Source organism: Misgurnus anguillicaudatus, chromosome 5 (assembly GCF_027580225.2).
Source record: "Misgurnus anguillicaudatus chromosome 5, ASM2758022v2, whole genome shotgun sequence".
Lineage (NCBI taxonomy): Eukaryota > Metazoa > Chordata > Actinopteri > Cypriniformes > Cobitidae > Misgurnus > Misgurnus anguillicaudatus.
The window spans coordinates 18,775,531-18,802,208 of record NC_073341.2 but is presented as its reverse complement, the minus strand read 5'-3'; the positions used below and the strand labels follow the sequence as shown (position 1 = coordinate 18,802,208).

The window sequence follows — 26,678 nt, the reverse complement described above, 5'->3', positions numbered from 1 at the left end:
TCCCTAAGGTCTAAACTACATGATGTGATCAAAGTGTGGACAAGTGGGCCATTTGAGACATGGTCGCTACGGAGAGGTTTTCAAGGCTAAGCGTATCCCATCATGCATCATTTTCTAGATGTAAATTGTAAGACTTTTGCCCAAACCTCACTAGATGTCGCAGAAACCTTTAATTGTAAGTTAATAAATGGATTTGACATATTTTGACATATATTTTGCTAGTAAAACGGAATGTGTTGCACATTGTGTCGTTTTTTCAGGGAAGAGGTTTTTTACAGGTGCAAAGAATACTGCTTCTGAAAGTTTCAGAAGTGTGGATAATAACTTTTATCATTTCAGAGTGTTTATGTGTTCATTTTATATTATTTATTGTTCAATTTATTAAAAACTTAAAAATATTGAGTTTGGTGCAAATTGCTGCCACTACCTGGATTGACATTTTTACACTTCCTAGTGTGTCCCATAGGGTGAATGATTCTACATGCACACTTAGGATCTTCACACCCACTAGAACATCTGGGCCCAAAAAAAATTACTAACGTTTTTTTCAAGGTGACCAATGGGCGGTTGCATAAACTGTTAAGACTGGTCTTACAAGTTAGTCATCCATTTTTTTTTTTCAAAACTGATCATAACTGTTTTAAGTCAGTTACATAAAAAGTATTTTGAAGTGTATTTGTTATGCTGCGCTGACACCTAGTGGCGAAAATACCACATCACACAAAGACAAGAAGTTTTGGTCTTTTATACATTGGTAAAAATTGGCTCTAATTTTTTGCAATGATTACTTTTATTATTTCACAACAGAAAGTTGTAATCTATAAATTATAATAACAGACAGTTATACTACATTTATGCCATCTTAAGGTGAATGACATCATTAGGCGATCTGATCAATGTCAAAGTAAATTTTTGCTGGCCACGATAAGTCAATATGAATAGAGTCAATCTTTGTCAATCTGAGTATACTTATTTATAAATTCTTAGCACCATTCCAGCATCTATGGCTATATTATAACATGAGAGTGAGTAAATGATGACAGGATTTTCATTTTTAGGTGAACTATTTCTTTACGGTAACATGCTAATGATAAAAATTAAAACGATTAAAACGAAGAGCTTGACGTTCCCACAAAGAACAATTCAGTTATTCATTATTATTTTAATATTTTTGTAACACAATTCTTTAATAACGTATGTAAATCCTCTTAATTTGATACATACGGGGGGGGGGGTCACAGCTATCCTCTCTATTTAAGGGGTCCTTTGCCTGAAAAAGACCTCTGATTAATCCACACAAGTCGATACACATGTTGGGTAGTAGTTTGGCATTTCCACCTAACCTGTTTGTTTTTTGGACTGTGGGAGGAAACTGAAGTAGCTGGAGTAAACCCACGTGGACACAGAGAGAACATGCAAACTCACACATAAAGGAAAGCTTAAACTGGGAACTTTCTTGATGTGACAACAGTGCTACCCACGTAGGCACTTTGCAGTTCCAATCTGAATGTACAGTATTTTAAACAATTATATTATATTTATAAATATTTATGTATTACATAAACAGTGTATACCTCTATTAACTACTGTTGTGTCTACTTAAGTTAGGGTAAAAATAAAAAAATACTAAAAAATAAAAGCAAGTACAAGTAATAAGTGTTAAAATAATAATAATACTAAAATGTTAACACAATATTTTTGAGTATATTACTGTTGAGTATATATTCTCTATTACTGTCAGTTCTAGTAAAAAAAAACTTACTGTTCACGTGAAACAGATGATGCACAGCAAGGCTCCACTCTTCTGTTCATCACTTTCTGTATTGGCAGGACAGCACACATTATCCTGTGATCTGATGGACTCTGTGTCTCAATCTCCTCCAATGTGCTCAACATTCTCTGTAGTTGATTGATTTCAGTCCATTTTCTTAACTCGTCTGCTTTCATGGAGGCCCAACTCTGTATCTGTCCACTATATACACTACTTTAAGTACAAGCAATGATATGGAGCGAGAATGACAGATAACAAAAATAACTTAACAAATAATAAACATTTTCCTTGTTAATATCAAAGCAACACTGCTGGTACGAACATGACAATATCTGTACATTGCTTTTAAATTTAAATGTGTCTGCGATGGCCTTATTCAGCATTGCATCTGCTGCACTGACCCTTTGTACACTTTCTTTGGAAAATGACATCATTCATTAACATCATTAATATTTAAATGTAAAATGTATTATATTCTGCATTGATTGCTTACCACTGACTTTGATTTTTTTCTGTCCTTCACACATCTGGAACGACACAGCTGTCAAACCACCCCGCCGCCGCCAAATCAAAATACAGTCGGCTTCAGGTAAGTTGTCAAAATAAAAGTCCCATAACGCACTTTTGATATGTTCAAAACAATCTATTTTTCTATTAATCTATTTTTCGTGTTTTTTGTTTTTTATGTCAGTGTCTTAGTTTAATTACACGTTATAGAGGTTAGTACTATAGTAGTGTTTTAAACATTGTTTATTATTATTATTTTTGTGCAAATAAAGTTGTTTGCAGGGTGAAAACCATTATCATGCAGAAGGAAATAATTTAGTAGTTGTTTCCTTCAGTCATAATTTTTTCCTTGAAAGAGATCACTTTCTATAAGTTATCTGCACTCTTCAACTGTAAATAATTAAAGTGTTAAAATATATATTTTGCTGAAAAAAATAAGTCTATCTCTTATAATGTGTCTACTGTCTCTTACCCATACTTTATCCGCTGTATCTTATAAAGCTAATAGATGTTTTGTCAAGCTTGCATGTCAACAACAGCAGCTTGATGTACAGTAACATTTGTCAAATGCTGCCCTCTAGTGGTGAAGAGATGCATTTTCTCTCTCTCTCTCTCTCTCTCTCTCTCTCTCTCTCTCTCTCTCTCTCTCTCTCACACACACACACACACACACACACACACACACACACACACACACACACACACACACACACACACACACACACACACACACACACACACACACACACACACACACACACACACACACACATATATTTGATGTTATATTCACCACCAGTGGTTACATTTCTATCAAAAACAACTTCTATCTAAAAAAAACCTTTAACTAACTATCTTTCTCTCTCAACAGGTATTGTTTTGGAATTGTGAAAACTTGTAACTTGGTATAAGCACCTCTTTATTGCCTCCTTATGAAAAATCGCTTGATTGTTTTTTGTAAGTCGCTTTGGATAAAAGTGTCTGCTAAATGCCTATGTAAATTTGTATCTTATATGCATTAAGATGTACAATTGAACTGTAAAGTGTGGATGAGTGTACCCAGTCCATATTAAAGTATTTCACGTGCTTAATAAGAACAAAGCACAATGTTTAATTCAGGTCTACAGTAGATTGCATATTTAAAGTCCTCTGTACACTAGAATGTGGTTAAGCTGGGTAATCCGGTAGTGATCGGTGATGTAGTCACATGTTAGTGTAGATATATGTGTGTGTGTGTACTGAAGCAGGGACACAGAGAGATTAGCTATGGCTGGCACTAATTAAATACTTAAGACTCAGCCAATAAGCAGTGAACATGCTGACTAAGCCTCAGATACACTTTAAGAACCCAAGAAAAAAATCTAAACATGTTGTTACATTTGCATGTTACTCAAAAAAAAGGTCTGGAATATAACTCATTCAGTCTCATGTTGTTCCAAATCTGACTTTCTTTCTTAAAACAAGATTTTTTTTTAATGTTGACACTTCACTTTTTCATACATTTAAAGTGTGTGGTGACTGACATCTCTTTTTGTGGTCGACAGACTTAAAACCACATCAGGGTGATTAAATGATAACATGAATTTAGGTGTACTCCCATTAAATGCAATTTATTACATTTATTATGAGTCGTAAATGCATACAAAAAAAGTGCAGAACATTGAAGGAGCCACACTTACACTAATAGACATATGTGTACAGAAATGATCCCACCATATTAGAGGGCCAGCTAAAAAACAGTATCTAAGCACCAAGGATTATTGTCTTAAATTCACAATGTTAGTGCCATATGTTTACATTTCCATCTAATTGCATTTGTCTACCGCGGGTCCCTAAGTGTGTGAATTGGATAGAAGTTGCAGCATGAGTGGAGCAGACAAATCAGGCACATAAATTCAGGCAGCCCAGCACCGCTTACCCACAATCCTATTATGACATATAAATCTCCAGAAGATCTGGCCTGTTGTAGAGGGCCACTTGGCAATGTGCAGTGGCCTTTTTACCACCTCTCGTACATGTCAAATTAGGCTACGCAAGCAGATAAATCTGTATTGATTTTAAGGTGTTCCCCCAATGCCAGCTGCTCGCATTGCATGCACACCAAGTCAGTGTTGATGTGTTTCTCACTAAAAAATGTGAGAATAAACCAGTGTTGGGTGCCACGACCAACTTCCAAAGGCTCCTCAAGATGAATTACAATTATATGAAACAAGACAAACAAGCTTTAAAGGGACAGTTCACCCAAAAATGAAAATCCTGTCATCATTTACTCACCCTCATGTTGTAGGAGTTTGTGTTGGACACACAAAAAAAGATAAATGATGGTAAACACACAGTACAATTTTGGCTTACCTACAGTATTTGTATTTTCCTACTATGAAAGTCAGTGGGTACATTGTTAAAAATTCCTGAAATTACAGTATTACTGGCAGCTTGACAGTAACTTACTGTAGATTTAAATGTATGTAATTTACTAGAAACAGTTTGTACAAAGTTAAATAATCATTAAACATCAATAAGTCTTTATCATTATAGAAAAAAACTAAATAACAGCCTCAGGCAAAGCATTCTGGGAAACAAAATCTGAAGGAAATAAACAGGAAAAGGTTGCTGAGGATTTTCAGTTCCCAGAATGCTTTGCATGAGGATAATATTTAATAGCTTATTCTGTAAAGACAAAGACGATGTTTAATGTTCATTTAACTTTAAACAAACTTTTGATAGTAAATAACATAAATTTAAATCTACAGTAAGTTACTTGCAAACAGCTGCATAACTACAGCAATTTTTTACAGTAACAGGATTTTCATTTTTGGATGATTATCCCTTTAAAATAGACTAAAAATCACAATATTTCTTACTGTTTGGTTAAATTTAACATGTAAATCTTACATGTTATGCCAAACTAAGCTAAAAAAAAGTTAAATTGTTTTAAAGGGGACATTTCACAAGACATTTTTAAGATGTTAAACAAATCTTTGGTGTCCCCAGAGTAAGTATGTGAAGTTTTAGCTCAACATACCATATAGATCATTTATTATAGCATGTTCAAATTTCCACTTTGTAGGTGTGAGCAAAAATTTGCAATTTCTGGGTGTGTCCTTTTAAATGCAAATGAGTTGATCTCTGTACTAAAGTGCAGATTAAGGGGTGGTATTATCCCCTTCTGACATCACAAGGGGAGCCAAATTTCAACAATCAATTTTTTCACCTGCTTGCAGAGAATGGTTAACCAAAACTAAGTTACTGGTTTGATCTTTTTCACATTTTCTAGCTTACAAGCACTGGGGACCCAATTATAGCATTTAAACATGGAAAAAGTAAGCTTTTCATGATATGTCCCCTTTAAATATGGTCGTGATCAATGAAGTAAAACAAGTTGGGATCCACTGGAATAAAGGACAACTTGAAAAGTGTTTCATACACTCTTATAAAAAATGTGCTTCACGATGCCAAAGAAAAACCTTTTAAGTGGACACATCATGAAAATCTGACTTTTTCCCTGTTTAAGTGCTATAATTGGGACCTCAGTTCTTCTATCAACTTAGAAAATTTGAAAAAGATCTACCCGGTAACTTAATAATAAACCATTCTCTGCAATCATGTGAAAACATAGGTAATTGAAATTTGGCTCCCCCTGTGATGTCAGAGAGGGATAATACCGCCCCTTATCTGCACTATCCAACCACAGCACTGCCATTTGGTGCAGAGATCAGCTCATTTGAATTTTAAAGGACACACCCAAAATGGCAATTTTAACATGTTATAATAAATTATCTGTGGGGTATTTTGAGCTTAAACTTCACATACGCACTCTGGGGACATTATAGATTTATTTGACATCTTAAAAAATCTTGTGAAATGTCCCCTTTAACATTCAAAGATCCTTTCTGTTTCACAAAAGGAAGAATGTGATTAACAGTTTCATCAACAGGTGAGAAAAATAAAACTGATAAAGCTCTTGTTCAAATGACTCGATAAGCATCACTATTAAATACATCAGCTGATATTTGCTAAATCAAACTATAAATGTGACCCCAATAAATCAGTGTCGATCTGATCTGTAATCGTCACGATACGGAAGAAGAGGGCAATCCACTGACTCCCGGTCAGTTCTCAAGCGGTCGTGTGTTTCACGCCGGGACTGGACCAAGAGGTGGAGTCTTTGGGCTTTGAGCTCCAACTCACCCCATGCCAATCCCCCTCTCCACACTTTCTGCCTCCTTTCTCACACCATACTCGGACGGGACACACAGGCGCGCAATGGAGTCGGAAGGCAGTCAGAGTAACCTGTCCTCACCGGACTCACCGCACGATCCCTGGTAAAACTCATTCACTCTCTTCATCCCATCTCAGAACTCGTATATAAAAGCTTCGCAGCCGATTCAAACGTAAAGTAACTTAACAAAGAAGTACAGCGTGTTTGTGGGTGTGCATCGCACCTTTGAGAATCACTGCCGTTATCTGACTGACTGGAGATCCTGATGGCTCTCAAATGTCTTTTATTTATATCCAAACGCACTTGTTGATCTCTCGTTTGTCTTGTTTTCAACAGCAAAATGTTCATCGGTGGTCTGAGTTGGCAAACGACTCAAGGTGAGTTACACTTTACAGTAGTTTCTCTAAATGTCACGTCAAGAATAAGCACATAGGCTACTGTTTCAGTAAGATCCTCAAATAAGTAGCGTTACTAATCCCACATGAAAAAGTGCATACTTAAGTATTTAAAATAGTAAACAGTACTACTTCACTATAGTGTTTAAGCTATACCACAGTAAATAAGTATACTACAGTATTTACTGCATTTTATTAATTTAATATGTATACAATACTATAGTGTGCATTAACAGGGTCTGTAGTAATAATCACTATAGTATACTACAATTCAGCATGGTGAATATACAGTATTTTTTCATTTTCAAACTTGTCATTAACATTTACTTCATGCAAATATTTCCCAATCAAGCCGTTTCTCTAAAACCCTCTTAAAAAAACCAAAACAAGAAGTCAGATAGAAAAAAGTCCAGTTGGTTGCTGTGTAATTTGGCTTGATCCTTTATACAAAGGCTATACAACAGGTTTGGTCGAGTGAATGGAGCTAAGTTTCACCAACTGCTGTCATGCTGCATGTAGGTTGTGCTTAGTATGTAGGGCACATTGTTGTTTTGAATTACTCCAATGTATTGTTCGAGATGAAGACTTTTAATAGTCTTCCTGTCATATGATTCTGCCAGGTAGTATGTTGACATTTTTTATAGATTCACATTTCCAACTTTGTGCAATTAATATGTCTTTCAATCATATGTTAGCCTTTAACTGGAAAGGTAATACGTGGAAAATAAATATTTGTACTCGACATTAGATTAGTATGTATTTAAATAATGGGTTTATATGGACTGTGACCTGTAATAAGTATTTTATATTCCACCAAAAAGTGATGACCTCACTCTTCATCTTAGATCATCTCCTTTGTTGACATCATCTATTTGTTGTTGATGTCATCCATTTAATGTTGGTGTCATCCAGAAATAATCTCTGGTTTTACACTCCTCGATAGTGAATAATTACCGTTGTCCTTCTTTCTCAGAGGGTTTGAAAGACTACTTCTGTAAGTTCGGTGAGGTGAAGGAGAGCATGGTGATGAGGGATCCAGTTACAAAGCGCTCGAGGTAAGGGAACAACCAACCTGACCGGGAAGCCACAGCAAACATACAAAGCCTTTACAAAAGCTCTTATTAATGGCTGTATTGTCAGTATACGCAGAATGGGTGGAGGTGTTGTAATTTTGATCTCTCTTTTGCCCAGGGGCTTCGGATTTGTCACGTTCATGGACCAAGCCGGCGTAGACAAAGTTTTGGCCCAGACCCGACACGAGCTGGACTCAAAGACTGTGAGTTCTCATGTCATACACCTGTACGCGTTCAGTTGTTTCGGTTAGACAAAAGGGTTGCCGATTATAATTCAGTTATTATTAGTTTATTCGTCGTTTCAACGCAAGGTGTTCGATAGTAAAGTGCTTGGATATGGTGGCTGTCCGGTAATCGTTTATTGATGCCGCAGATGCTGTGTGTGAACGTAAGGGGTTCATGCTTGTTCAGTTTGCGTTTTTGTCAAACAATTTTAGAGGACACGGAGAAAGCGAGAGAGAAACTTCACATCTCTGCCTCTCCTTTTCTCAATGAGGTTGTCAGGGAAGCATTCCTACTCCGTGTCAATCACTATGGTAACTGGGGACCCGAGCAGGGTATGCTGGGAGTTGCTGGAAAGCCTTTGTGATTCCTTGTTTCAACAAACACATTAGACTCATCAGGAATTTAGATAGAAACTTTCTTCATACTAATATTAAATATATCAAAATGATCAATTACCCTACATGAAAAATACTATGCTTTAGTACTTACGTACTAAAATTCCTTTACTATAGTGATTTTAAACATTACCATAGTAAATATTAAAGTGTAATACAGTATTTACTACAGTTTTCCAATTCACTATAGTATACATTAACATGGTGTGGAAATTATTATAATATACTACAGTACACTATAATCTAGTGTGGTTTACTATAGTAAATCCTAAATATTTTATCTTGTTTGGTATAAATGCAAACAAAAATGTGCCAGGTTAATGACATTAGTCAAATAAAAGGTGATTTATTTGCAATATTCTCATCAAGAGAATGAGTGAGTTAGTCAGTGTGAGTTAAAAAAAAAAGTGAAACTTTGCCGAGTGGTTTCGGGTGTTATGGTGCATCTGTTTGCGAGAGTCTTTTTGTCAGTGTTCTGAGCAGGCGGGTCCTGGGACAATGGTGCCCGTTGGTTGCCATGGTGATGGTGGAGTCACCCCCCCAGGGGGTCAGTGGGGTGGGAGGGGTGAGGCCTAAAGAAGAAGAGAAAAAAAACTTTCTCATCTCTCTCTATTCACCCTGCATCTCTCTCGTCTTTGAGAGTTTGAACTAGATTCTCATTTAGGAGTGAAAAACAACCTTGCACTATGGGGCAACAGGTAGAGGACCTCATAGCGTGGTGAAACATTACTGTACTATTCGACGTCCCGAATTAAAACCCTATCTGCTGTAAAAAACAAAGTCAAAAGTAGTACTGGAAAAAAATCAATCCAACATTATAACTAAAGTGAACATTTCGAATGTGTCCCTAAGCTCCAGTCTGCCACAGCCGGTCTGCTGTGCTGTTTTCTAAGTGCCTCCCCCTTGAGAGAGAGTCAGGGGAACATGAAGGTCTTTGTCCTGCTGTACCTCTATGACTGCGCCCCTGTGAAGGTGCCTTATGGCTGCTCGCCTGGGCCGACTTTAAACTGGAGATTAGCTTAACAAACTCAGTGGTGGAGGAGGGGATGCCGGAGAAACGGAAATGTTAGGAGCAACACGTAAAAATCACAATTTTTGTTGGAGTGGACAGTGAGATCCTTGTTTGAGGTTGTGTGCCTGTGTGTTTGTTTGTATATGATTGATGCACACTGCTAACAGGGTTCGACCCCAAAGGATTGACCTGATTTGTTAAGTTTATCAACTAAAAATAGCTTTGAGAGGGGTTTAACAGCTTAAAATACACATATTATAATATACATCTTTCATTTTCCCACTCATTTTTTTTTATTGGTTTCAAAAAGTTGTTGGCAGTGTCAAAAGCATAGATAACAAACTGTAATACACCTTTCTGGTATTGCATTTAAATTTACAAATTTGGCAGATGCTTTTATTCAAAGTGACATTCATGTTATAAATCTTTTGTTCCCTGGGATAAAACCCGTGACCTTTGCATTGCTAATGCAATGTGTGTCTACTAACTGAGCTACACTATTAGGATCACTAGTATGTTTCAGTGATCATGCGAGTATCCTTAAAATGTATTTAATAGTTTTGGTGGTAGAGAAAATAACTTTGTGTTTGTGTGTTTGTCCCCCCCCAAAAAAGAGAAAACAAATTTAAATATTTTAGACTCATAGAGAAATATTGACACGTTTTTAAAAACACCCATACTGTAAATGCCACCAGTGCTGGGCAAAAAATAATCGCGATTAATCACATACAAAATAAAAGTGATTTTTGGCATAATAAATGAGATGTGTAATCATTATGTATATATAAATACACACACATTCCAGCCCAGTCTCACAAAATTTCGTTATATAGTCACGTAATTTTTTTATTCTTTTTTCGTGATATTCATGAATTTCAAGTTTTTCGTGATCGTATAACGAATTCCTGTTTTCGTGTGATTATCACGTATTGGTTACTCAACTGTTTTGTCCTATTTTCTTACCATTGTTGCTTCGGTTTAGGGTTAGATTTACATAAAATGACATCCCTACCCAAACCCAACTCTATCCCTAATGCCAGGTGACATATAAAAAATAAATCAGAAAAAATAGTATAAACCAATGTATAAGTAACATTCTAATGCAAGCACCATATCTAACCCTAAACTGAAGCGCCAATGGTTTTGGTTTTAACTCACGAAAACAGGAATTCGTTATACGATCATAAAAATTTCAGATAATAACACGAAAAAATAATAAAAGAATTACGTGACTATATCACAAAACCTTGTGAGACTGAGTAGCACATTCATGTATGTATTTAAGAAACATTTACATGTGTGTATATATATATTTATATTTATATTTTTATATATTCTATATAAATTTAAAAAATATATATATTAATATATATTTTTAAGTGAATATATGTATGTGTGTGTTGTTAAATATACATAATAATTACACACAGTACACACATATATTATGCAAAAAAAATCACTTTTATTTTGTATGCAATTAATCGCACTACATATAATATTTATTTTTTTAAATAGCTCTGGTACCCAAATTTAGGCACTACATATAATATTTATTTTTTTAAATAGCTCTGGTAACCAAATTTTGAGCAAACAAAGGTTAACACTGTTCAAATTTTGTAAAAAATAAAAGAGCAAGTTTCTCTTAAAGTTTAAGAATCGAGTACACTAATAAAAGTATATAAATGTTTCACTTAGTGAGACATGTTAAAATAAAAACTTTACATTTTAGGCGTTACCACTTGAAATTATTTGTTTAATTGATCAAACTTTTACTTTTTACAATGTACTGATTCACACTTATGTTAATATCTATGGTACTCTGTCAAAACAAAAAAAAGTATTTTTTATACCTAAAGAGTTCATATTAGTACCTTAGAGGTACCTACTGGTACTAAGTGGTACATATTAGGATCTTGTTTAAAGGGATACTGCCCCAGTGACATAATTTTAACTAGGGCTGCATAACGATTAATCGCGATTAATCTATAGCAGAATAAAAGTTTTTGTTTACATCATATATGTTATTAGACTGTGTATAATAACTCTGTATAGATAAATGCACACACATGCATGTATTTAAGAAATGTTTACATGTGTATATACATTTGTATATTTATGTATAATTGATATTATATATAAATATATATATATTTTTTAAATTATACATGCATGTGTGCACATCTATATATACATAATTGTTGTGCACAGTTCACACACATGTGTGATGTAAACAAAAACTTTTGTTCTGCTGTGGATTAATCGCGATTAATTGTTATGCATCCCTAATTTTAACCACTTATTTTTTAAGTGTTACACCTCTCCTGATTCCATTACTTTCAACGTCTCTTCATCTGTACAGCCGAAATAAACACTGACAATAATCTTGTTTTGTGTCACCACACATTTGATCCTCAGCTTTCCTGTCATGTGCGTCGGTGGCTGTATGTTGATTTTGTTTGTGTGTGTGTGTCTGTTTGTTTTTGATGTGCACAGGAGTGGTGGCGTCTCAGCAATGTTGTGGACCAGAGGTGACTATCAGTATAGTCTAGAAATAATAGACTTAAATCGTAGCTTCTGCATCAGATCTCTGTTCAGATTAGCTTAGCCTCTTCATTTTACTCTCTAGATCTTACAATGAAACTCTTGTTACTCTTAGATTGAGTTTGTTTGAGAATAAATGGGCGACTTTGGTGAACTGCTGTAGTTAATCTCTGAGGTTCTAGCTCATTAGCGTAGCTCTATTCGAACCCTCTGTCGGACAGACTAATCATTATGACTGCTAGAGCTGTACTGCCTATACTTTACTGTCTTCTAGAACTTAACCTCAGTACAGCATGATGTAGATTAGTGTTTGGTAAATATAGCTGGACTAGAAATGTATATAGACTAATATAGAGGTCTTGAGTATGTGTAATTTACTACACTCTTGCTACACGATGCCATAGAAATACCATTTTTGTCTGAACGCATCCATAGAGAACCTTTAAAGGGATAGTTCTCCAAAAAATTACAAATATGTATAAATGTCTTTGTTCTGCTGAACACAAATGAAGATATTTTGAATAGGGGTGCTCCGATAAATGCAAAATAATTACACTAATAATACCTGGCCGATACCTATTCTGAATCACACAGCCGATATTATTCACAGGCAGCTATTTCATGTACTACGACTTTTGATCAGTAGTCCTTATCAATCTGAAATCACTGTTAGTTTGACTCGTTTAAAACATGCAATTGAAAAAGCAACACTCGTCAAACATAATCATTATACATATTCTTTATTATCATGAAAATATCTGAAAAGGTTTGAAGAACAGCCATAGATATACACTAGATGTCGCCTTGGCTACGGCAGTTCATTGGAACGAATGCGTCAAATAGAGCCGCCATCTTGGAACAGGGGAGCCCTGCATCAGCGTCATTGTAGGCAATGGTGTAATGGAAATAAAATCACCAAGAATGCGACTTTCTTGGTTTTCTTTTGGTTCGTTTCAACAGTCAGACATGTATTTAGCATTGAGTCCAGAAAAAAATGTAAGTTTTGATATTATGAAAATCTACTTTTTCTAACTATAATGCATAGTGCTAGTATGCCTAACATCCATACGCAGCACAAAAGTCCGGCATCGTCCACGAATTCGAATTACTGGCGGAGATTGCAGTGTTACTTAGCTACTTCCTACGACAAGACCCCTGTTCCAAGATGGCGGCGGTTTTGACGCAAGCTTAGAACCTCAAGGCGACATCTAGTGTATGAATAACAGCAATATAAATATATCATTAAGCCATTTCCTGGAGTTGCGTGTCATAGCTGCGTATGTGATGGTTCTTTCGTCTACAGCACATATTAAGTTTCTGCACGAGAGGCTTTTGGATGTAGTAGCATTTAACCGTATTTCATTGAAACATAGCAAGCATCATCGGTCGATCGATCGGAGCCAGTGTTGGGGGTAATGCATTACAAGTAACGCGCATTACGTAATAATATTACTTTTCTGAAGTAACGAGTAAAGTAACGCATTACTTTATAAATGTACACATTAATATTTGAGTTACTTTTCAAAAAAAGTAATGCTTCAGTTGAATTAATTCAATTTAAAAATAAAATAATGTACTGAATTAAACTAAACATATTAAAGTAGAATTAAGCACTCTCTCCGCCTTGACATTTTTGTCATCATAAAAAACACCTGCAAGGCCTGAAAGAGATCAAGCCTCAGCCAAGTAAGCAAAAGTAACGCAAAATTAACTTAAAAGTAACGTAAGCATTACTTTCCATGAAAAGTAACTAAGTAACGCAATTAGTTACTTTTTGGTGAGTAACTTAATAATGCATTACTTTTAAAAGTAACTTTCCTCGACACTGATCGGAGCATCCCTAATTTTGAAAAATGTTAATAACCAAGCAGATCTGGGGCACCATTCACTTCCACAGTATTATTTTCTTCTTTTATGCACTGCAAAGGATGACTTTTTTTACTTGGTGTTTTTGTCTTGTTTTCAGTGGAAATATCTGGGAGTTCTTGAATCGAGATGTATTTTCTTGATGAGCAAAATGACCCAAGAAAATTAGTCTAGTTTTTAGACCAAAAAATATACAATTTAAGTGAATTTGTGCTTAAAACAAGCAAAAATATCTGCCAATGGGGTGAGACAATTTTACTTGAATTAAGAAAAAAGAAATCTAATTTCACTTTTTTTTTCTCACCCCATTGGCAGATAGTTTCGCTTGTTTTAGGGACAATTTCACTTAATTTAAGAATTTTTGGATGTTTCTACTGAAAACAAGACAAGAAGACTAGGAGGGTCATTTTTTGCAGTGTGGAAGTCAGTGGTGCCCCAGATCTGCTTGGTTAAATACATTCTTTCCTCTTTGTATTCAGCAGAACAAAAAACATGATATAGGTTTGAAACAACCTGAGGGTGAGTAAATAATGAAGTTTTTTTGTTTGTTTTTGATGAACTGTCCCTTTAACTTTCTGTTTCGCAAAAGGTTCTTTGTAGTGAATAAAGGTTTTAAAATCTGCAAAAAAGAAATGTTTCTTTGAGGAACCAAAAAATGTTTTTTCTATGGCATCGCTGTGACGCACCTTTATTTTTAAGAGTGTATGTCAACTGCATCCTCAGTGCGTGCTGAACGATTTGATATCATGCCCATGCTTTAAAAAATGGTAAAGGTATACAAAATGTGTTTAGTCCAATTACAATGTACTGATATGCGAGCTACTGGTAGTTTATTTCAATACACTTGATTGTGATCGTAGTTATTTGATTTTCAAGTTTTTTTAAACAACAATAAAACTATTAAACTAAATAAAAGAAAATAAAAAAAAATGAAGGCATAAAGAACTATTAAACAAAAAACTAAAAATAGAAACATGTGCTATTAAACATAAAAAAATAAAGGAAAGAAAGATTTACATGCAAAAACAAACAAACACAAACAAACAAAATATTTTTGTTTGGCTGTCAAAAGAGTGTGTGGGTCGAGGATGCTCTTCTTTCTGTGCTTTCTCCTTTTTCATCCGCTTTTCCTTCAAACGAAACATGGTTGTGGTGTTTCTGAGTGTTTTTCTTGTCACTTAGTGATGTTTACAGGAAAGCTGACCCTTCTCTTGTCCAGTACACACAGATGGCTGTGACAGCCTCTTTTGTCTAGTCCAACTTTTCGATTTCCACTTAGAAACCTGTAAACTTTTCAACCCCCCATTTCTCTCTCAGTTTTCCTGTGGTAGAAGATTCACCGTCGCTCTCCCTTTACATCATTTCTTGACCTCTTTACACATATGAATGTACCATCATTGTCAACACAAAGTTAATAGAGGATGCAGTCAGTGCCTATGACACCAACTGAAACCAGAGCAGATGGGATGTGAGCAGAACCGTGAAGATGTCAAGGTTCCTTCAGAGAACTCACGGATGTTGTCATGTACACTGGTGCCCGTGTTCCTCTTTCTTCAGTTTCTAAACTAGACCTTTTCCTCTCAACCTCTCCTCTAGATTGACCCGAAAGTCGCCTTCCCGCGACGAGCCCAGCCTAAGGTTTGTGTACAAACACACATGTGATCTTTTTGATGGACTCTCTTTGTAGATAACATCCAGCTTATAGTTTTCACCCCGTCTCGTTTTTCAGTTGGTGACACGGACAAAGAAAATATTTGTTGGCGGCCTGTCAGTGAACACCACTATTGAAGATGTAAAGCAGTACTTTGACCAGTTCGGAAAGGTAAGCTGTCTTTTCAGTCAAACACTTGTGGTTGTTATAGCACAGCATGATGATAACAGTGATGTTAGAACAAAGCCTTTTGGATTTAGAAGAAAGAAATGAATAATTTTGAAAGCGTACAGAGTGAAATTAAAGAGAAGCGTGAAAGGGGACGCAAGAGATGCTAGGAGAAAGAGTTTAGGAGTTTGAGAGTTTGAAGGGCTGAGTTTTGTTTGCTGGGGAAGGTGGGGGAGATTACTTGAATTTGAATTAATCTGATGGAACAGCTGCTCCTGCCCTCAGCCCCCCTCCTGGCCTGTTACCACGGTGACCCTACCCATCCATTGTCCCCAAGTAATTTAGCGGGCAAAGGGTTTTGTGTTTGGGGTGCGTGTGTGTGTGTGTGTAGGAAAGAAAAAGAAGTAGAGACCGCGTGTGTGTGTTTAGGGGGGTTGAATGTTCATAACTAAACTAATAGAAAAATACTAAAAAGTGATTAAATTGATCGCGTATGTGTCTTGTATATTTGAGCATCTCACTAATTTCTTAGTGATTTGGGTTCAAAACTTTGGTTGAAAAGATTTCGGCATTCTTGAGCCATACTTGAGTTTGGAATGCAGATAGAGAGAGAGAGAGAAAGAGAGAGAGATGATAGTTTCAGCCACCCGGGGAAGTTGCAGATTAGTTTGCCTCACTGATCACTTTGTATGTTGGCCTGGTTTGAACAAGGGATGAGAAAGAGAGAGAGAAAGACATAGAGAATGAGAGGCGACTATACTGTTGGGATGCATTTAGTCATTTTCAATTACTTGTTTGCACAATACACTAGTTAATAGTAGGTAATAGAAAAGTTTAGGTGAATAGAACTTGTACACACAAGAAAACAAACTTTAAAAGGTAAATCTGTTAGGTGTTTACTAAGATCCCCAAATAGGTCCACTTCGGTTTCATTTTCTGGATGGAGGATTTCTTTCTCACACACGGACCTCTGAGTTTGACCTTCACCTTTAACCTTTAAGTTTAAGCTGTTTAGAGATGTCTGTCAGTGTACTCGCAGTGACGCACATTTCTGAGACACATATGCACACTTACTCATACAAGACAAACAATATTTTTACTCAGAAAAATCTAACATTTTTGTCATGATTACTGGTTACCATCATATTTAGTATAATCAAGTTAGTATTGTTTAATAAAACAAAATGTGAAGTCGTTACCCTAAGGGTCTGTTTCTATTGGATCTGACCTTTCAAAATCTCATGAAGTCACAACCTGATCTCACGAATTTAAATAAGAAAATTCAGTGACTATGCCACGGAATTTTTTTGCTCATTTTTCCGTGGCATTCTCACGGATCTCCGCATATTTTTGTGGCTCTGCCACGGACTTTCTTTTCCGTGGCATTCTCACGGATTGGTTGCTCAACTGTTTTGTCCTGTTTTCTTACCATTGTCGCTTCGGTTTAGGGTTAGATTTACATAAAATGACATCCCTACCCAAACCCAACTCTAACCCCAACGCCAGGCGACAATTGATTTAAGTTTAGAAAATATTATACCACGGGTCTGTTGAATGCTGCATTCTGATTGGCTGAGAAATGTTCTATGGGTGTTGATTATTTTTCTGTAAACCGCACACCTATCTTTTCAAATGTCTTAAAAATAGGCACCAGAGCAATGTTTGTGGTAACCGTGGTATAAGCGGAATAATTGACTCCGGTCCTTTGAATTATTTGAAAATAATGCACACCTGCGGTGTAACGGCACTCCGCTTCGCGTCGTGCCGCATTACCACCTTGGTGTGCATTATTTTCTTATAATTCAATGGCCCGTCGTCAATTATTCCTTACTAAAAGAATACATCAGAAAAAATAGTATAAACCAATACTTAAAGTGACATACTAACGCAAACACCAAATCTAATCCTAAACCGGAGCGACAATGGTTTGAAAATAGGAAAAAGAAGTTGAGTAACCAATTCGTGAGAATGCCACGGAAAAGAAATATGCGGAGATCCGTGAGATTGCCACGGAAAAATGAGCAAAAAATTCCGTGACTATCCCACAGAACTTTGTGAGATCATGTTGGAAGTCAAAAGGAGAATTTTGTGGCTTTAAGATGTGTCAAAAGGCTTTGAGGCCTTCCTTAAAGTTGACAAAATTCAACTTTTGTGGAGATACTTTACACCTTCTTCTGCGAAAACTAATAAAAAGGACATTCACCAAAGAGATGCTAACTAAAAAAGTATGTCCCTCCCTATAATACCAAACACATAAACACATGTCACATATGTCCAACCAAACTGAGTTTTGAAGGAACAATCAATCAAAAAAAATTCAAATCTTATAATTTGATATACTTGATTTAATCATAAAAATTAATTAATACTGCAAAAATTTTGATAGACCCGCCCCACACGTACGCAACCCAGGCAACGGTGTCGTTTAGTAGACACGCCCTTACTGCTGATTGGCTACAAGTGTGTTTTGGTAGTCGGCCCGACTTCCTTTTCCAAAGCGTTTTTCAGAAATCATGCACTCTACCTTTAATGCTTTAGGGTAAAATTGTGTTAAAATAGTTTTTGACATTAAAGGATTAGTCCATTTTCTTAAAAGAAAAATCCAGATAATTTACTCACCACCATGTCATCCAAAATGTTGATGTCTTTCTTTGTTCAGTCCAGAAGAAATTATGTTTTTTGAGGAAAACATTGCAGGATTTTTCAAATTTTAATGGACTTTAATAGAGCCCAACATTTAATACTTAACTCAACACTTAACAGTTTTTTTCAAACACTTAACAGAGTTTCAAATGACTATAAACGATCCCAAACGAGGCATAAGGGTCTTATCTAGCGAAACGATTGTCATTTTTGACAAGAAAAATAGAAAATATGAACTTTTAAACCACAACTTTTCGTCAAGGTCTGGTCCAGTGCGACCTAACGTAAATGCGTAGTGACGTAGGGAGGTCACGTGTTACATATATAAAACACACATTTGCGGACCATTTTAAACATAAACTGCCACAAAGACATTAATTAGTATCAGTTGACATACAACAACGTAGGAACGGTCCTCTTTCTCAACGCTTGTAAATACTGGGGCGGAGTTTCGCGTTCGTCACGTTTTTCTTTTAAGAAAATGGACTAATCCTTCAAATGCATTAATGTTTTACCAATTTTTATTACATATTTGGGTCTTTAGCAACCTGGAATGTATATCTAGGCTAGCACAATCTCTAAACTTTACTAATACTTCATTACCAATTAAAAAAATGATCAGATAAAAAATATTCAAGATTAAAATTATTCACTAAGGACATCCCTTGGGTCTCTAAAGAACCAGTGTATGCATTTAAAGAGCACCTATTGTCCAATTCACGTTTTTACAGTTCCTTTGGTGTGTAAGTGTGAATTAGTACATGTTAACAATATGCAAAAGGTACAAAGCCCAAAGTAAACGATGATGCGAGTTATCGTCTCCAACGTAAATCTCTTTTCTTGGACTACAACAAACACACGGATTGTAGGCAACAGTTTACTTCCTGGAATTGGTGATGTAGACAAGACTGACATTATCATAATTCCTCTCGCTTTGACTCATATCTTGTAAGTTAACTCCTGTTAGCATTGCATTGTGACCGAATCTTTCAAACATGGTAAGGAGCGTCACATTTCCGGCTGACGTCAGAGGTATTCAGGCCAATCAAGCTGTACAGATACGCTGGCCAATCAGGTACACAGAGCTTTTCAAATCTGTGCGTTTCAGGAAAAGAGTGAAATCTGGAGCTATAAAAATGTACAGTATGTGGAAAATAATGTGTTTTTTAACCATAAACCACGCAAACACATTGAATTACACCAAATACACAAAATAACATTGTTTTAGCAATGAAATAGGTGCTCTTTAAGGGTTAACTTTAATTTGAGTCTTTATAAAATGACAAACACACAGAGATGAAATTGTGGCTTGATGGACTTCTATTTAATTCTGTCTCTCTCTCTCTCTCTCTCTCTCTCTCTCTCTCTCTCTCTCTCTCTCTCTGTGCCGACAGGTGGATGATGCAATGCTTATGTTTGACAAAACAACCAACAGGCACAGAGGTAAATTTCACCGAATCATTTTTCTTTTAATAACTGAGAGATTGAATTACAGTCATTTTGGCCCTACACCTGATTCTCCTTCCTGTCTCAACCCCGTCCAATCTGCCACCATCTCCTCTCCATAGCCCTTCATCCTGAACTCTAAGATAAGTGGTAGGTGAGGAGAGAGATTGACTAATTAGTGTGTTGGCTAATCAGGGTTTAGGCTAAAACCTGGTTAAGTGTCCTTCCCTACCCCCTGCACGGGTCTTACTGCACAACGATTACAGCTTGCATGGCTTTCAACCCAGCAGAGAGATGGGGGAGATGAGAAACATAGAGAGAGAGACAGACTCTGGTCTTATTTGTTTTTATTGACAAATATAATTTAGCATTTCTATGTAAGAAGACGCATGAACCCTCCTTCAGATGTTTCTAAATAATAGACTTAAGAGTAGTTTTATTTTGCAGGACGAGGTGGGATATATTCTCTGCAGTATAATAATTTTTTTTTTTGCAGAATTGGGCATGCCTGAATTTAAGAGAGTCATCTACCCACATGGAGTAAATTGATAAAAATCGTCTTATTTTAAAGAAAACTTTGTGCTCTACACTTATAAAAAAATTGATGGTGCAGTTTTAAGGGGTTAAGGTCATGTTTTATGCTGATTGACTTTGCTAGGTGTCATAGCAAAGTAACCAAATATGTATTTAATCACATTTAGTATAGCTATATTCAACCAGCAAGTGTATTCATACTTTATTGTTTATTTTATCAAACAAAAAAAAGTCCCCTTTGTAAAAAGTCTTCACTGAAAGTTTGTGCTGCATTTATACTACCACTTAGGCCCTATGTGATTATTTATAATGATGGCTGAATTATGGCATCTTCTACAGGGTTTGGATTTGTGACGTTCGAGAACGAAGATGTAGTGGAGAAAGTTTGTGAGATCCATTTCCACGAGATCAACAACAAGATGGTGAAAAGTCTGATACACGGTTTAGTTTTTATTTACTCTTGAGAGTAGACTGACTGACATCCTCTCTCGCTCTATTCATTTAAAGGTGGAGTGTAAGAAAGCTCAGCCCAAGGAAGTGATGTCACCCACAGGCTCTTCAAGGGGTCGTGCACGTGTGATGCCATATGGAATGGATGCTTTCATGCTTGGGATTGGAATGCTGGGTAAGAGTGCACCCCTTAACAGTCCATTACAGGGATGACTTGTGTGGTCTCTACTGCCCTCTGCTGTTCAGCACGAAAATTGCAGCCTTCATAGGCCTGCACTGAATACAAAAGTGACGCTTAAACTAGTTGTAATGCAATATTAATTCATCATTAACCCCTTCAGGCCTGATCTTTCAGGTGTTTAATCAGTGTGGCTCATTTTGATTGGTTGATCAGCATTTATATTGGTTTGAACCACAAAACATGTTATGTCCATTCCAGTGGACGCAGGGTCTGAAGGGGTAAAACAGAGAACAGTTGATATAATATTTTTCTTACTGTCTAATCTGTGTTATATGTTTTTTTCAGGGTACCCAGGGTTCCAGGCCGCTACATATGCCAGTCGCAGCTATGCTAGTCTTACACCAGGATACACATATCAGTTCCCTGGTAAGGCTCATATATATATATATATATATATGAATACCATGTTTGGTATCTTTGTAGAACTTTTCATACATTAGGATTTTCTCTTCCTATACAGCAAGTAATACAGTATCATCTAATGTTTTTGTAGTCAGAAAATAAGTTTTTATTTATTTTGATGATTTCTTCAGAATTACATACAGAATTACATTTGAGTACAAATTATTTAAAGGTGCAGTGTGTAATTTTTAAAAGGATCTCTTGACAGAAATGCAAAATAATATACATAACTATATTATCAGTGGTGTATAAAGACCTTTTTAAAATGAACCGTTATGTTTTTATTATCTTAGAATGAGACGTTTTTATCTACATACACAGAGGGTCCCCTTATGTGGAAGTCGTCATTTTGTGCTGCCATGTTTCTACAGAAGCCCTTAATGGACAAACATTTTTTACTAAGTTGTCTCCGTCAATTACATGCTTTTCCGGTGGCTGCTACCGTAGCTTCTCTATGCGTTTCAAAACGAGGGGTGAGCAGTGGACTGAGCCGTTGGTTGCAATTCGCCACCACTGGATGCCGCTAAAATTTACACACTGCAACTTTTTTATGTCTAGTGGCAAACATCCAGCATTAGACTACATATGTTTTTTTAATGCACATCATTTTGAAATTGTAACTGTGCATTCACACCAGACCCGGAAGGGGTGGCGAGCGCGATTTACAAGTCAATGCAAAGAAGCGAATAAACATCCTGCGGTGCAGTATGCGCGAATGGCGTGGTGCGAATGGCACAAATTGAGTGATGGCGCTGGAAACGCGCGATTCTAAAAATCAGAACTTTGGATATTCATGCCATGCTAGAAGTGATCACGTGATTACAGGGAGCTAGCGGAATCGCTGAAGCCCCTCCCATGACGCGGCAGGTGTGAACGCAGGGTAATGGTATGTTCACACCAGCCGTGGTAGAGGCAGCAAAAACGCGCTTTTCACGCGTAGTGAAACATTTTGAGTTTACTCGCTTCATTCGCGCGTAAAATTTTAGTAGTTCGAGACATTCACACGGAAATTCGCGTCATGGTAGGGGCTTCTGTGACTCTGCTCGCTTCCTGTAATCACGTCACTACTAGAGCAAGCTCCTGATTGGTTAATGCGGCGCGAATTTCCAAAGTTCAAATTTTGGAACTCACGCGTTTCCAGCGGCATCACTCAATTTTCGTGGAACGCACCATCCACGCCATGCTTCCGCACGTTCCACGTCATTCGCACCGCGCCACAGGATGCCTATACGCATCTTTGCATTGACTTAACATGAAAATCACTTGCGCTTTGACGCCTCTTCCCCGTCTTGTGTGAATGCCACATAAGTGATAATAGCCATTGGTTGAGAAGAAGCGGGAAAAGAAGTAAATTCCCACGTCAGATTTTATGTGCAGGATAAAACTCCACTTGTGTCAAACATTGCAATTTTATAACTGCATTCAACAAAACACAACCCACATATATACATATCAATAATGGCTGCTTGTAAATCTCAAGTGTTTTAAGACACTTGCGGCCTGCAGGTGCCCCGTACGTCTGCACCACCATAGGCCCTGTAGTGCTTGTCAGTGTGTGTTTGTTTAAACCGCTTTTTGTGTTTATCTCTATTCTAGAATTCCACTTAGAGAGGACCCCCCTTCTGACATCACCCCACCCCCCTGAGCTCACAGGTTAGTTACTCAATGAGCTTTACAAGCAGCTTTTACCTGGTCACCAAATTTTACCTGGTCCAGCATATAGTGATATAACAACCGGTTACCAGTAAAGATATGAACCCAGGAAATCCTTCATGACTGCATGTCAGATGTTACCTCTCTTAACCTGTATGATGTTAACTTGTGGTCAGCATGAATAAAAAATGCTCATTAACATCTTTTTTTTTCCTGTTTGCATGTGAATGTTTTTGTAGCCATTCCTCTTACAGCGTACAACCCCATGGCAGCGGCCGCCGCGGCAGCAGCCGTGGTCAGAGGTTAGAGAGCTTTTGTTTTTTCTGCATCCCACACATGACCTTTGCTCACAAAATGAACTGGCACCCACATCTTTATTCGATTTAAGTCATTTTAAATGTTTGTTCGTACTGAAGGCTCCACTCCTTCCCGCACAGCTGGGTTTCTGGGTACCAGCAGTCCCGGGCCGATGGCAGACCTGTATGGAACGACCAGTCAGGAGTCAGCAGTCAGTAGTTACATCAGCGCTGCCAGTCCTGCACCCAGCACTGGATTCAGTCACAGCCTTGGGGTGAGTCCAAAAAATCTTAAATTTAACTTAATTATTATAAATAATTAATGATAGTATGATAGTAAATTATAAATACAATTCTTTTAAATAGATGTTTTCTCTTTACAGGGTCCTCTGATAGCTACAGCATTCACTAATGGCTACCACTGAAATGTATGAGTGACAGCTACAATAATGATTATTGTTCTTATGTCTTCCCCAAATCTTAAGGACGGTTTTTAAAGCGTTTGGCGATTGGTCTCAATCAGATTTAATGGATGATGTCTTTTAATGTTCATATTTTTAAATGTTTGTTTTTAACTTGAGCCAGGCACATAGTGATGTGATGGCGGCTGCAACACTGTTAATGTCATGTGACATATTTCCTGTTTTATGAATTACTATCATATGTGGATCTAAACTAACTCCCTGTTCCTCTTATATAGAGCTAAACCTGTAAATAATTTCTTAAGTGTTCGGTTTAACAAGATAACATCTTAGTGTACTTTTCTTCTTTCTGAATATTTTGTTTCTCTCCGGTGTTTGTCTGTTTTGGTCATGATGACACTATACACATGTTGTAGGGAATTGTAGAAAAACTCGTTCGGTCTTACAAGAGCAATAATCTGTGACATATCTTTGTAGTGTATTTAAAAGACTAAATCATTAGGTACAATTTTTACAGAAGAATATAGTATGATGGGATATCAAAATGTATATTTTGTTAGTTTGTTTGCAACTGGATTCATTACATTGATCATGAAATTAGCGATAACTTAGTTTCAGTCTCGTTTGTGTAAAATATTGTACATAATGTCTTTTTGAGATCTGTGGGATCGGTCAATGTGATGAGTTTTTTACACTCAAGAACACAGACACATGATATACTCTTTGTGTCTAAAAAATGATGTTTTTTCATGAAATTACAAACTTGAACTTGTTTTGTTTTTGTTCGGTGTATTTTTCTTGACAGAATGCAAAGTTAACAATGATGTTACTGAGTAAGTGAGAAATGTGAATGTTTTTATCTTCAGTAAGATGATTTAAAATGTGAATTGTAACCCCTCTTCCCCTAAAGGTCAGACATTTAAATTTTTACCAAATTTATATTCAAGTTAACACAAAGTCAGGTAATGATTTGATTATGCTTCAATTAACTGAAGATTCACAACAGGTAAATATGACAACACTAATATTACAACATGTTTTATGAAGTAATCAGGATGGCTGTTAAAATTGAAAGTATTAATGTTTCTTATTTGAAGCCTGACCCTTTCTGAAATATTAAATAAACAAAAATTGAAATAAATTATTTCAAATATCAGTATTTGTTTTTATTAAATTTTATTTCATAAAACATTCATAGCCTGTGGTTGATTCCCTCTTATAAAGGTAAATGAACACATAGACATATGCATGCACATTTCTACAATCATTGAAACGAAAGAGTAAAGCTCCTGTTATTACAGTATGTCATAAATGACTTTTAAGTCACTGGCGTTGCACATACTGTATAACACATGTATGACAAGATTATATTTTTATATGTATAAAAAGTTATGAAAAGCATGCTGTCAACAAAGCAACAAAATCATCGACATAAATTGTTTAAAATTAAAAAGTGTACACAAAACTGCTGGGTGAATTTCATAAAGGGACAAACAGTGAAATAAATGAAACAACTTAGCATTTTGGTTTGACACAACCCTGTTAAATTACAACCCAATTGGATGAGTTTGTCCATTTTTGACCCAATGCTGAGTCAAAAATAACCCAGCATTTGTTTTAGTGTATCCACACTGTTTGAAAATAATTTCATATTTATTGGGCTGTAATTTCCTGTATATTCCACTATGGGGAAGTTTCCCGGACAGGGTTTAGATTAATCCAGGACTAAGTTAGGTCTTAATTATATTAGGACATTTTAGAACTGATCTCACAAAATACGTGAAATAGTCACGCATTATTTTGCTCAATTTTGCGTGACATTGTCACGTATTTCCACCATATTACGTGCCCCTGACACGACTTTCTTTTCCTTGACAGTTTCACGTATTGATTACTTAACTGTTTTTCCTATTTTTAAAAAATTGTCGCTTCGGGTTGGGGTTAGATTTGCTGTTTGTGTTACAATGTCACTTAATGTATTGGTTTATAAAAAAAATTCGTATGCTTTTTAAACCATCGTCGCCTGACGTTAGGGTTAGAGTTGGGTTTGGGTAAGGATGTCATTTTATTTAACAGAAAGTTGGTCTGGCCCCAAACCGAAGCGACAACTGTAAGAAAACAGGAAAAACAGCCGAGCAACCAACACGCGAAACCGCCACGGAAAAGAAAGTCGCGTCAGGGGCACGCAACATGGCGGAAACACGCGACAATGCCACGCAAAACCGAGCAAAACAATGCGTGACTATTTCACGTATTTTGTGAGATCAGGTTGGTTTTTACAAACTCTAAAAAAAAAACATTACAGGTGTGCATCTTTAGACAAAAAATTGGTACTCGTATATGAAAAGATTTGTCAATGCAAGTTGTTATTTAAATTAAATCAGCTCAAACATGCAGTTAAGTGTGGTACTAGGATAAACCCTGTCCGAGAAACCGCACCTTTATCTTTTTAAATTGACTAAATAGTCTAATTTGTTTTAATGTTCTTTTTTAATTAGTGTGGTCTGTACATTTAACTGATAAATAAACAGAAATAAAGGCAACTACAGATAGAAAACCAATTGATGAGGGCCTCTATAAGCATTAAATATTGTTTTGCTGTTATGCAGGATTGGATCTTCTCACAAGTTGTTGTATAAGTTTCAGATAATTTTCTGTGTTTTTTGTGTTATTCAGTATGATTGGGTGACCTACACTGATAAGAAATTAAATCAAATTAAATATACAAGCTGCCAAAACATTGAAAATCTTTATTTATATTAAATTAA

The 26,678-nt window shown here is 36.3% G+C and overlaps 1 protein-coding gene and 1 long non-coding RNA gene across 4 annotated transcripts in view; one reads left to right on the top strand and one right to left on the bottom strand.

The window, feature by feature from the left end:
- LOC141363840 (uncharacterized) overlaps positions 1-2,333 on the bottom strand; it is a 169,725-nt gene extending 167,392 nt beyond the window's left edge. For both annotated transcript variants that reach the window (XR_012369428.1, XR_012369427.1), the window contains exons 1-2: positions 2,265-2,333; positions 1,763-1,972 (exon numbers count right to left, since the gene is read on the bottom strand). This is a non-coding gene — a long non-coding RNA (uncharacterized lncRNA). The remainder of the gene's footprint in view (positions 1-1,762; positions 1,973-2,264) is intronic.
- Positions 2,334-6,404: 4,071 nt separating this feature from the next.
- Positions 6,405-25,066, top strand: msi1b (musashi RNA binding protein 1b). 2 transcript variants are annotated; one of them, XM_055168817.2, is made up of 14 exons: positions 6,405-6,600; positions 6,834-6,874; positions 7,866-7,947; positions 8,084-8,168; positions 15,601-15,642; positions 15,734-15,826; positions 19,861-19,909; positions 20,786-20,868; positions 20,954-21,071; positions 21,423-21,503; positions 23,136-23,192; positions 23,432-23,494; positions 23,630-23,763; positions 23,872-25,066. In XM_055168817.2, exons 1-14 carry the CDS (start codon positions 6,470-6,472, stop codon positions 23,911-23,913), a joined length of 1,101 nt encoding a protein of 366 aa, XP_055024792.1. In that variant the 5' UTR covers positions 6,405-6,469; the 3' UTR covers positions 23,914-25,066. The 2 variants fall into 2 exon arrangements, with proteins under 2 accessions (XP_055024792.1, XP_055024791.1); XM_055168816.2 differs by having other exon boundaries at positions 6,407-6,600; positions 23,609-23,763.
- Positions 25,067-26,678: the final 1,612 nt, after the last annotated feature.

Bases quoted from the DNA above. Each gene is read 5' to 3' on its own strand.
- msi1b (XM_055168816.2), top strand. From the start codon at position 6,470: ATGCCAATCCCCCTCTCCACACTTTCTGCCTCCTTTCTCACACCATAC. The intron at 6,875-7,865 runs GTGAGTTACACT...CTTCTTTCTCAG, and splicing joins GAGTTGGCAAACGACTCAAG to AGGGTTTGAAAGACTACTTC. The intron at 23,764-23,871 runs GTGAGTCCAAAA...TTCTCTTTACAG, and splicing joins GATTCAGTCACAGCCTTGGG to GGTCCTCTGATAGCTACAGC.